General features: G+C 46.2%; 1 protein-coding gene across 4 annotated transcripts in view; it reads right to left on the bottom strand.

The window, feature by feature from the left end:
• Positions 1-309: 309 nt before the first annotated feature.
• The window catches only part of nrg2a (neuregulin 2a), a 57,026-nt gene continuing 48,316 nt past the window's right edge, over positions 310-9,019 (bottom strand). The window contains exons 8-14 of one of the 4 annotated variants that reach the window (XM_076275240.1): positions 8,051-8,074; positions 5,773-5,875; positions 5,329-5,464; positions 5,066-5,193; positions 4,712-4,789; positions 4,139-4,360; positions 310-1,506 (exon numbers count right to left, since the gene is read on the bottom strand). In XM_076275240.1, coding sequence (XP_076131355.1) covers positions 804-1,506; positions 4,139-4,360; positions 4,712-4,789; positions 5,066-5,193; positions 5,329-5,464; positions 5,773-5,875; positions 8,051-8,074 — 1,394 coding nt within the window. In that variant the 3' untranslated portion in view covers positions 310-803. The remainder of the gene's footprint in view (positions 1,507-4,138; positions 4,361-4,711; positions 4,790-5,065; positions 5,194-5,328; positions 5,465-5,772; positions 5,876-8,050; positions 8,075-9,019) is intronic. The other 3 variants (XM_076275242.1, XM_076275239.1, XM_076275241.1) reach the window with 3 other exon arrangements.

Genomic DNA, 9,019 nt, shown 5'->3' with positions numbered 1-9,019 from the left:
CAGCGGCATCCACCCATCCTCACACCCGCAACCCAGCGTCCCCCTCTCTGCTCACACCGTGAGCCCCAGCAGCCGACCTCAGTGCTCCCCACACCTCGCACTGGACACCAGGGGGACAGCATAGGCGGTGTCGGGATAAGACGACATGTTTGGAGAGACATATAACATGCACCCTGCCCTTCATTTTTCAGAAAAGAAAGTCAAAGAGTCCCTCTTTGCATTTGTCTGGACTCCTGTTTGAAAAGCTAATAATAATAATAATAATAATAATAAACATTTATGTGAATTATATTCATGTAAACATACACCTTATGTTTGAGTGGTTTATATTGCATGAATGATGACAGGGGCAATGTCACAGTTCAGATGGGGGTTCGCTCCAAAAAAAAGAGAACACAACCTGAAAAAGAAAGGAAGAAGGCCAAACAGAGAGAACAAAAAGAATAAATGTGTATAAAAAATGAGGCGTCCATATAAGAAAGGCTACAAAAAACTCCACTGGCCCTCTGGTATCGGCATACAGCAAAAGGCACCACAATATTACTCTATTTTTTAAGTTGTGAAAAAATTGGCACGTCTTTTTTATGCTGTAAATCAAAATGTACATATAAATAGAGTTTTCCCTATAAAAAAAGTCTTTGCTGTTAACTAGTAGACAACTTTTGCTAAAATGAAAATAAATATTTCATTTGTTTAGAATATCTGTCAGTTATATAAAATAAAAATATTTCTTATAGGTGCATGTCTATAGTATATTGATTTCTTGTTGATAGGTTGTTTTTTCCATTCCTCTCTCACTGGCTCTAGTGGGGCACATTGTCCGCTTTGGACCGTGAGTGCGTGAGTCTGGTCTGTGCGGTGTTCCCACGAGCAGCGCTGTGCCGGCCCGACGCGTGTGAAGTCCGACTGTCGGCCGGTCTGTAGATGATGGCCGGCTCGGCGTTCATGTTCTGCATGCTGAGGAAGGGCGTGTTCTCGCCCTCCTCCTCCTCTGACTCGCTGTCCGACAGGCAGCCGCCCCGCGCGGCCGCAGCGGCCTCCTCGTAGCCCCGCGCCGACACGTGGCCGTTCAGTCTGGACCTCCGCCAGCGTCTGCTTCCGCCGCCGCCGCTGCCGCTGCTTCTCTTTGGTTGCTCCAGAGAGGAGAGGTACTCCTGCGTGGTCTCGTACTCGTCGTCCTCGCCCGCCAGCCGGTAGGGGCTGGACGGCAGGCTGCCCGTGCTGTCGTTCAGGTAGGCGCTGCGGCGCTGCTGCCGGTAGCTGTCGTGGCCTCCCGGGCCTCCCGGGCGCGGCTGGGCATCGTGCAGGGGCACCTGGTAGCGGCGCAGCAGCAGGGGCGCCTCATCCTCCAGCTCCAGCGGGTAGGGGGTGTGTGCGGCCGGGGGCAGGGACATGGCGTGGCTGGCGTTAGGGGAGGTGATCTGGAAGGTAGGCACCTGCGGGGGCAGTGAGTAATGGAAGTCCACGGGCGACAGGCGGGCCGGCGTGGTCAGGGCGGACACATACCTGCACGCAGTGGTCAGGGGGACAGATGGATTGATGAGGAAAGAAGGAAATGAGTGTCAGAAATGAGCAAAATCACCACAACCTTTATAAGTATATAAGTATATATACTTTTTTTGATCCCGTGAGGGAAATTTGGTCTCTGCATTTATCCCAATTCGTGAAACACACACAGCACACAGTGTACACTCAGGGCCAGATGTACTAATGCGTTTGCGCCCACTTCAGGCGTATTTGTTTCGCAACATGCGTGTAAAATCATTGCGAGGTATGTACAAACAGGCCGCAATGATGTAAAAGCGCAAACTGCCTGTCGCGGGAGCTGAACGTGGCAAACTGCGTTTTTCGTGTCATGCATATGCATTCATGGGAGAATCCAGGGGAAAAGTGGGAGTTTCCTGAAAGCGCACGTCTATTCTGCGCCTAAATACTTCCGCCTTGTAAAAGCAGGTGTTAATCCAAATTGCAGTTCAATGCGTCAATAGAACCTTTCAAAGACAACAGAATCGCTATTTAGAGCACCAGTTTTGTAAGTCTTTGTACTATCAAAAGCAACCTCAACTTTCGTTGGCTTTTCGAATGTCTTACTTTCACTTTTACGTCATTCACTTAAACTTTCCTACTTGCTAGATTTGTCCAATCTTCCATAGCCTACGTGCACAAGTAGTTTGAGTAGAACTACTGATCTCCCTGCTTGTTGACATCTTATCATGTATGGCATTATTTCATGATCGCTAAAGTTTGATTCTTTTTAATGTTGTCATCCGTTAACTTCATTCAACTGCGCTTGTATGTAGGCTCTGCCATTCAGTTGTGGACGTTCGTAAATTGCGTTTATGGGGGGAGAAAGGCAGAGAAAGGCACAGATTACACTATGGATTGAACGATTGATAAATACGACGGAAACTTGGGTCTGACAGCGTTCGCAATCTGCGGTTTCTCCATGACACTGATAACGCTACGTTCGCAAATGTAGGTACATCTGGCCCACAGTGAGGTGAAGCACACACTAATCCCTGCATCAACAGCGGCGCTCGGGGAGCAGTGAGAGGTTAGGTGCCTTGCTCAAGGGCATTTCAGTCGTGCCTACTGGTCGGGGTTCGAACCGGCAACCCTCCGGTTACAGGTCCGAAGTGCTAACCAGTAGGCCACGGCTGCCCAACAACAAGATAACAAGAATAATAATAATAACAAGAGTTGTAATTAATTAACTCACTTATTTTTTGATAGGGACAGTGCACATTGACCAATGGACAAAATACTGCAAATGAGTCAGCATTAGCCATATGGGCTCATTATCACTTATTGTCTCTAGCTCTTAAAAAAGAAACGTGGGATAAACATTATCGGCCAGTTTTCTGTAAATAGATCACATGGAGATTTTTGTTGAAGCTTGCATTTAGTCTTGGACTAGGCCCGATCACAATTCAATTTAAATTCTTCCATCAGTGTAGGAAAAACAAAGTGATTGTTGGCAGTGATAGGAACAAGCACCTAACACCGAGGTGCACATTTGCCAGTCGATGACCGCATATGCTTAAGATTATGAGGACTCCTGCCTCCAGTGTTTGCTGATTGATGTGAGTGGGCCTCCCTCTCCTCAGTCTGTCTGCTCACATGGTGATGTATGGCTCCTCCAGAGCTGCAGTGAGCACATTAGGACACAGCACTCTGAAGGGCTCAATGGCCAAACGACATCACTGGAGCACTGCCGTAATGAATGGGGCCACTGTGAAGCAGTCCACTATGGACAAGTGTAACACTGTAATTATGGCGCACTAACAGATGGGCGCCTGTGCCGCGTACTACTTACAGAAACTCCCCTGTTAGCTTAGCTTACGTCAGGCTACACTTCATCATGGAAGCCAATAATTTCCCTCCTGCTCTCTCGGGGGACTTCCTCCTAAATCAGATGCGACTGACTTCCGATGACTTTTATTATATGCCCGTGTGCGTGGCCAGTAAGCTATGCGTTTTAGAGTTTTCACAGACACTGGCCAAAGCCTTGTTTTTTTTTTTTTTTTAAAAGATCTTTCATCACCCGTTTAGTGTACCAAGACCAGGCAGTGACATCCACAGCAACAGCTCAATCAGCTGGAGGACTGAGGTTCAGAGAGCCAGAGCCTCCACCTGCCACTGCCCCCTTCCCTCCACCCCCACCCCCACCCCCACCAGGCCCCTTAGGCTCACACAAGAGCCGCATTACCCATGAGATTATGTGTTGTTCAGCTCTCGCTAAATTAATGAAGCCCAGGTGGTATAGAGTCCCACTTTTTTTTTTTTTTTGCTCGCCATGGCTCAGAGCTTGTGGTGTTCTTAAAAAACAAAAACCACAGCACCACATAACCACTACACAATGGGCTTCACCTCTCCTCTAGAATATGTTTGTAGCTATAATTTGTGACAAAGTGCCTCAGTGCTTACTGTTGCATACAGCATTTAAATGCTTAAGCCAGCATCCAAAATGCTTAGAGGGTGCAGTAAATCCAAGCTGTCTAGACAAAATGAATAAATAAATGAGACTGCGCTGACCACAAGTGGAAATTAGCATTGTATATAGCTGGCAAAGCTTCGAAACAGAAAAAAAGATACAGCGTGTGTGTGCAGGGCTGCAGCTAGAGGGCGCCGTTCCCACCTGTCACTGTGTGGAGAGTCCCCCAGGGAGTCGAAGGAGTCTCCGTACTGCAGGCTGCCCCGGTGCGGCTCCGAGTAGCCACAGTGGGCTGCCCGCCTGGCCCGTGCCTCCATGCACGCTGGGCTGCTGCATTTACTGGTCCCCACTGAGGACGACATCATGCCCGGGGAGTCCGACACGATGCTGTCCGTCCGCTCCAGGCTCCAGGTACGCTCCTCGTGTCTGAAGGACAGGTGGAACAAGGAACGAGGGAGAGAGGGAGAGAAGGAGAGAAACTATGAGACCGTCTGAGAAGAGGAGAGGTCATGGGGAAAAAAATAATAAAAGTGACATGTAAAGAAAAGAGAAAAAAACGTTCCCATAATGTCATGTTAGTGGGATAACATAAGCTAGTCATCCCAGAGAAACCAATGAAGCCAATGCCCTGAAAGAGCCCAAAAGCCCGGAGGAAGGAAGCAGAAGGTCTGGAGGAGTGCAGTGGAAAGCCAAAGAGGAGGAATACAGGAGGCCTAGAAGTGGCAAGCTGAGAGGCGCACATCAGGGACCAAAGGGAACTCCTGAAGGGAAAGTTACCTGAGATATAACCACGGTGGGTGGTGAATGGAAGCAGGCCGCTGTGACCAGCTGTGTGTGATAAGGTAAGGCTGGTATCTGGAACAGAATCAGTTGGGTTTCATGGCCTGTGATTTGATAGATCTTACAACAACAGCCCTATGGGCGACTGATGAAAAAAACAAGCCTGTGGTTTGTTTACTAGAATTATAGTCACAACCATTAAATGAGAAAAACACTTATTTAGTTTCTATGGCCACAGCTATGTACTCAGTTACGCTTTCATAAAATGCCACCCTGATTGTTGTGTGACAGGTTGGGGTAGGGGTGTGCGGGGGTTCCGAAACTAGCGTGACTCCACTAGCAGGGACACACCTCTGAGTGGAGGAATGGGCGTGGGTGGACGAGTTGTGGGATCTGGAAGACGCTCGGCTGCCTGGAAAGGAAACTGCCGCTCCATGCTGAATGATACGCTCTGTGGCTGGTACGTTCTTGGAGATATACTGTGGAGACAGACAGAGGGACAAAAAACATGTCAGCCTTGCCCTTGAGTCAAGCACAAGATGGGAAAAATACTGATTCATGGCCACTGAGGCCCTTTGGCACTGGCAGTGCACCAAAGTGGTCATCAAACTCACATCGACCATGGGTATCTCCTCTGGGCCTGGGCCGGGGTGATTGGGTCCGTTGGCCAGGTTGCGGTTGGGGTGATCCACACACATGTTCTGCCGCAGGTGATTGTGCATCTTCTTCTTCTGTTTCCTGGGGGGCAGACTATAGTGAGGCTTCCGTCATTTCAACAGACACAACAGCAAAGATGTCTTTCCATTCAACAACATGGCAACAACAAGACAGTCAGGTCATACATACAGGTTAGTACAGAATGTATGGAAACATTCATTGAAAGACCAAAGAAAATCTAAATATTTTTGGCCAGTTACAATGTCTGCTTATATACATGGAGATTTAATATATTGATGTAAAAATATTATTTATGAATCTATAAAAAAAACACCCTGTGGATTCTATAGTATTTTTATTTTGAAAATAGGGATAGGAATGTAGTATGTGTGTTGACTTACTTGGTTTTGCAGTAGGCGACGACACAGACGATGCCCACCACCAGCAGAGCCACACAGATCCCGGTGATTGTCAGGACTCTCTTCTGATAAAGCTCCTCTGCCTCTGCACACGCACAGATGGGGAAGAGCGATGTGAGAGGCTGCCTGGCAAAGCACACGGCCTGGCCTCTCTTTCTGCCTGACTCCCACGGCTGGCTCCACAGAGCTGCATTTTCTCTCCCTGACAAGCTTGTCCGTCCTGACTACATCGGTGACTACTTGTCCACCCTCATTTAAGCCTTGCTGTTGCGTTTCAGGGAACACGGTCAAGCCTGGAGGCTGTCTCGAAAAGGTATTTCTCGTGAGACACTGAACTGGATCTAGACCAACACAACTTTCTAGGCTGATGGCAGAACACCCATGGTGGCTGTGGATACACCTGCACCAGTGGGTCAGGGCTCTAGTTCTGAACGCCAGTTTCTTCAGCTGGTTTTCATTTTTATGGACATCTACTGGAAATCTAACAGAGGGTGAATTGGCAATGCGGCTGTAGTACACGCTTTTCATTATAATAAATTGATCTGAGGTAATACATTGGCTTGAATGGGGTATAGACAGTATGGAGGGACTATGGACTACCAACAACTGCTTGAGTCTAGGATCATGTAGAGAAACCCCCATATGAGAAGTATATGGCAAGGTCGTGAGAAGGGTGGGCCTTTTATATATAAGGAGCACACACAGACATTCAATATGTTTTTCAAAACAGATAATCTAGCATGCTCTAGCATTGGCAAACCACTATAACTGAAATGCAATAGCTCAAATCAAAACTTTGAATAAAGAATAATTTTTTGATGAAGCATACAGAAATGGCATTACGAGGTATTTCGATGATGGGAGAACATTCAAAAAATGGGATGATCATGAAGAAAAGAAGAAGAGGAGGCAAAGAAAGAGACGCGTACATGAACAACACAAGAAGAGGGTAAGGAGTTTCATGACCAGAACGAGATGTTATAGCATGATGGGGATAGTCGACTAGCAAAGCGGACACGTACATGAACAACACAAGAAGAGGGTAAGGAGTTTCATGACCAGAACGAGATGTTATAGCATGATGGGGATAGTCGACTAGCAAAGCGGACACGTACATGAACAACACAAGAAGAGGGTAAGGAGTTTCATGACCAGAACGAGATGTTATAGCATGATGGGGATAGTCGACTAGCAAAGCGGGTAAAGAGGACGGTGGGCAAGGAGGAGGAGATGACAAAGCAATTTCAAAGGCAATCTCTGAAGCCTCTCGGAGAGGACTGGAGTTAGGTCAGGTCTTCTTTGCAGAACTCATCCCCCTTGCAAAAGATTTACTAAAAACTGCATTATACTAGAACAATATTGATCAACTCTACATAGTAAACAAAACTCTACTAATTTGTTACTTCAGGCAATATTGCCACCGAGGTAGTGTAGTTTTAGTGGGGAATTTATTCCCTCTATATGCAAAGCGGAACCCTGAGAGCAATCCTGACAAAACGTTACAGTTCTTTCAAGTCCCTAAATGACATAGGAATGTGTGAGCGAGTGTGTGAGCTACGTTGATTAAAGGGGTGAGCTGACTCCTGAGAAACTTGCGAGGTGTGTTGGTGATTACGCTGTTGTCACTGCCAACAGCACTTGAGGACATACACAAACAAAATCTACCCAAAACACCACACTTGTGGTGTTTACGCCGTTGTAAACAGCGGCCAGGCTCAAAGCCGCAGAAAACTGTACCGCCAGCACGCAACCATCATCTTTCCGCAGCCAATTTGTAGTTCGGAAATTCTGCTTTAATGGGCGAACGTGTCAACGATAGGCAAATAAAACATCTGGTAGGCCTATGTTGCAACATATGAAATCTGCCTTTGAGTTGTTGGAGAACACTGAACACTAAATTCGAGTTTACACAAATTCAAAACATCTGTGGTGATGTCATCACCAACACCAATGTTATAAATGTTATAATTCACTAACATCTTAAGCCAATAAGAAAGCATGGCCTCTAAAATCCACCATATCTAATGTCCATCCTGCTTCCTGAGGGATGAGTTCTGTGATAAAGACGACTTACATGCTGATACTGGAGGGAGGACCTCCTCTACTCAAGGGCCCAGCTGATTGATAGATTGATTGGTTAATCAATTAGTCCATTTGCTTTAGAGTCCACCTCACAGAAGGAAATGGGAGCATGACAAATGGTAGAAGATCTACACAGCTCTAGTTAATCTTGCAATCAAAATGAAGGATTGGTCCATACCCATAAATTCAATCCCAAGAGACTCTGCAATTGCAGAATGTTGACACAAGAGAAAAAAAAACAAGAGAGAGAGAGAAGAGAACAGAGAACAGTTTAGGAGAGCTTTTAAATAACATACACAACACAAATATCTAAGCATCATGTGAACCGTGTTGTGAGATGTTAGAGCGACATTAGACAGATAAGTTAGTAACAGACAGAGGACATTAGATGCCCATCAGATTTACGCATTATAAATCCAAGGCAAAAGCACACAGGACAGAGGAAAGCATGCAGTCTACCCCACTATCACCATAGGTCTCCACATTATCCTTCCAATACAATTAATGAACCATTGCATCATGAAAATCAAATGCTCATGCAACTACTGATATACACTCTGTATCCATTCCATCCACCAACTGGGTTAGTCAGATATTCTTTTACTTTCATTATTGTAATGTTAAGAGTGCATTTTTTCATTTCCTTAGTAGGTTGAGTTATGGACATTCAAAATGGACAACTCCTTCATTGAGGTGCAGTGTAGTGTAGTCCCTCTGTATCTCATTTGTGATGGCCTTTATAAATCAGCAGACAGATGGTCATTTATTTTCATTTGAGTGTTTTGAATATAACTGTGTTTAGCATTTTCATGCATACAGTAACACTTAACAATATTGTGAATCCCTGGCAATGAGAGTGATAAAACGGTGAAATGAACATCAGCATAATGCTGAGAATGTTCCCGGCACGTCAATAATGCAAGGCTGTGCTGGTACTGATATTGATTTCAGCCCTGTTGCACTGTAGAATTCATACGCAAAGGATTAACATGCTAATGTCCCTGTCCTGCTGAAGATGGCTTGGGAGAAAGCAGCTTACATTTCCCTCCCCAGCTGTGGCGAGAGAAGCTCTGCGTCTGGAGAGAGACGTGCGGACAGAGCTCCACCCTGCTAGCCGAGCTTCTCTCCTGACGAACGGCTCACATAC

Source organism: Alosa pseudoharengus, unplaced genomic scaffold (genome assembly GCF_046254945.1).
Source record: "Alosa pseudoharengus isolate Yale_2024_CS ecotype anadromous, Long Island Sound unplaced genomic scaffold, YU_APseudo_1.1 YU_APseudo_1.1_scf_8, whole genome shotgun sequence".
NCBI classification, from domain to species: Eukaryota; Metazoa; Chordata; class Actinopteri; order Clupeiformes; family Clupeidae; genus Alosa; species Alosa pseudoharengus.
This window is presented reverse-complemented; position numbering and strand designations above follow the sequence as displayed.